Genomic DNA, 3,226 nt, shown 5'->3' on the forward strand with positions numbered 1-3,226 from the left:
AACCTGATAATTCCTTTTTGATTAGGCTATTCAAATTTCAAAATCAAGAAATACAAAAGAACTGTTCTGCAAGTCATTTTTGATAGTTCTAGACTTCTATTTCTCTTTGCCCTCTCTTCTACATAACCTCAACTTTTAAGGTTAAACTTGGTAGTTGCTTATACATGAGGGCAAAACTATTTTACGTGGTTTGTGCTTTTGTCCAAGATATTCTCCTATTAGAAGCTGTAATTGAATAATAGAAGTGACATTATCTGTCCTGATGCTGTCAAAGGCTTTAATGAAAAGCGCATAATAGTGCCAGGGCACATTGGATTTTTGAGTGCTTAGCGCAACCAAGGGTAGCGTTTTGATGAAGAAAACTACTTAAAAGAAAAATTACATATGATATATACTGTAGGTAGAGGAATTGAAATAACTGCAATTAAGTGAATTATATGAAAATCACATTTAAAAGACCATCTTAAATTTCAGAATTAGTTGCAAAGATGCAACTTTAAATTTCTAATTGTGATCTGGTCACTTTTCTTATTCTACAAATTTCTTCTTTCCTATTCCTAATCACTATTATTTTCATCTTTTATTTGCTCAAGAGTTGACATCGAGTTTGCCATATCTGTTTTTGAGTGTTGCCTTTTTTAAGACAAAGTTCATGGATTATTCCTCGTTTATTTATTCAAAATACGTTTTTCGAACATTTTAAAAGACAGTTGCTGGGCTAGTTCTTCCTAAGATCCATGCCTTGAAGCCTTGGTGTCTCCACTGAAGTGCTGTCTAAACGAGGTGAAGCGCACTGTCTGCAGCGTGCCTGACTTCATTGTCTAAGCATGCTTGAAGCCATGCCTTTGACAACAGTGTTCTTTCCTGTGCACCTGGAGAGAAAATTGGAGATGCAAATTGTCAGTTCTGTGTTATGAGATCAGTTTATGATTGTTTCTACTTTCTTGTAATCTAAAGTAGAAAGCCTGAATAGTCATCTAATGCTTATATTTGGAGTAATTTAGCCATTTGACAGACATCTTTTCAGTAAACCATGTTAATTGTAGAATGAAGACCTTGCTCCTTAGTATAGTTAGGAAATTCAAGTGCATTTACTCCATCAGTACTGTTTTGTCTGTAGGCTACTTCCACAATGTGCTCTGATTACACATTGTGCTTCTAAGTTGTATTGAGAAACTTCTAGGAATAACCATTCCTATAGTTTGTGTGATATCTTTTGCCTTAACAAATTTGATTTGTCTTTTACTCCCATTACATAATTCATTGGGTGTGGACATTCATATTCTAGGTCTTTTAGCTTTCATGTAAGATGTAAATTCGTTATGAAAATGTATTGACTACCTCATCCAAATTACATTTGCAGGAGGTTCATGATTACTTAAAGACTCTTTGNGCTGCTGAGGTAATTTGGGTTATTCAGGTTATCTGAATTCTTGTCAGGGCGAAAACTAACATCTAAGTACTCTTCACTTAGTTGAATGGTATGTAGCAGATACATATGTATTAACATGCACACTGCCCTATCTCTGTGCATGTTTATGCCTCTCTTGGCTGCAGGTTCTATGTTTGCCTTGTCCTATATCAGTGCTCACACCAAATTTACCTATTCATCTTGCTAAGGAACTATTGTTGGTTGTCATAAAAAAAGGAACTATTGTTGGTATGTTATTGTAAAGAGACTTAATTTACTTGCAATAACATTCTTGCTAAGCACAAGATTGAAGTTTTGTTGCATATTTGCTAGATCTGAATGCATTTATCTATACTGCTGAAGAAGCCCTGCTGTATTTATTGTTGGTTTTCCTCGAGGTGTAGTGCCATGTCTTTCCAATTCCAATATTTCTGCTTCTAACTTACAAGAATATTAGGGCAAAATTTGTACTCTATTGTGGTCTCTGTCACTCGACTTCCCCCACTTTTTGACCCACTACATCTCCTACTATTGTTTGTCTTTAATCTTTTTGCATACAATTTTTCAGAAATAGTCTTCCACTTACTCCTCTAAACTTAAGTATTTATTTAAGAACTATTTGAGAAATATGCTTACTTCACAAGCATGTCGCCCTTTCTAGTAGTAATGGTATCTTCCATTTGTTTTTTTGTCCTCCAGGTTATTCCATGGGGTGACTTGGACTCATTAGCTATGCTTCAAAGGCAATTGGATGTAGACATACTTGTGACTGGACACACCCATCAGTTCACAGCTTACAAACATGAAGCAGGGGTTGTTATAAATCCAGGATCTGCTACTGGTGCCTACAGTAGCATCACATATGATGTCAACCCTAGCTTTGTTCTCATGGACATTGATGCCCTGCGTGTTGTGGTCTATGTTTATGAACTCATTGATGGAGAAGTCAAAGTTGACAAGATTGATTTCAAGAAGACAACAACACAGAGTGCTAATTGAATACAAGAACTTGTAATTCAGCTGATTTTACTGGAATCCCAAGAGTCGATAAGACATTATATTCCTTTGTTTTGCTTGTTTTTAAGGCTTTTTCTACTAACTTTTTTTCTTTATTTTCCTGTTGCTTCTGATAATTGAGTTATGTTCAGTTACTTTAGTAAGTATGCATTGAAAATTCAGTTGGTTGATTGGAATGAATCTTCTGTAAGGAAAAAAAAAACTTGGACAAAGTCTTCGTTGATTATTGTGCTCCTAAAATTGCCTTTTCTTTAAAGTCAAATATTGTGCGTTGATAGACTGATTGTGGCTTTTGCAACAATAGCCAAGTAGAAAATATGTGTGTTAAAATCTCTTCTGATGTAAGCATGAATAAATTTGTCTGTCTTGTATTCGAATTCAGGTGGGGAAGTCACTAAAGGGGCATAAAGCATTCCTTACTGAAAGGTTCTCTATATATCGACCCCGGACTCTAAATTTCTCGTTAGAAGTGAAGGGATTTATTATAATTTTACCACATCCCTTGGTGGTTGTGTTGAAATAAGCAGCTGCAATATTAATGCCTTGAAGAGGCTCCGTTCTCTGCATATGTTGAGTATGAATCTCAATTTTATGAACGAAATTTATGTTAAATTTGCTTAAAAGGATTCAGAATGGTGTATCATTAACATCAGCAACATTCCGTCAAAGGTAGGAATAAAGTACATTTAATTTAAGAACATAAATAACCAGTGAAATATAAAATCAAAGTTATAACTAAGAGCGACCTTTTATTGTTATGAAAATATCTTAAAGTTTTTATGAGGCAGTGAACCTATA

At 34.8% G+C, this 3,226-nt stretch overlaps 1 protein-coding gene across 1 annotated transcript; it reads left to right on the plus strand.

Moving 5' to 3' along the window:
* Nucleotides 1-2,062: 2,062 nt before the first annotated feature.
* On the plus strand, nucleotides 2,063-2,668 carry LOC125851435 (vacuolar protein sorting-associated protein 29-like). The gene has a single exon (XM_049531228.1). It carries the CDS (start codon nucleotides 2,078-2,080, stop codon nucleotides 2,408-2,410), a length of 333 nt encoding a protein of 110 aa, XP_049387185.1. The 5' UTR covers nucleotides 2,063-2,077; the 3' UTR covers nucleotides 2,411-2,668.
* Nucleotides 2,669-3,226: the final 558 nt, after the last annotated feature.

Source organism: Solanum stenotomum, unplaced genomic scaffold (assembly GCF_019186545.1).
Source record: "Solanum stenotomum isolate F172 unplaced genomic scaffold, ASM1918654v1 scaffold25677, whole genome shotgun sequence".
Classification (NCBI taxonomy): domain Eukaryota; kingdom Viridiplantae; phylum Streptophyta; class Magnoliopsida; order Solanales; family Solanaceae; genus Solanum; species Solanum stenotomum.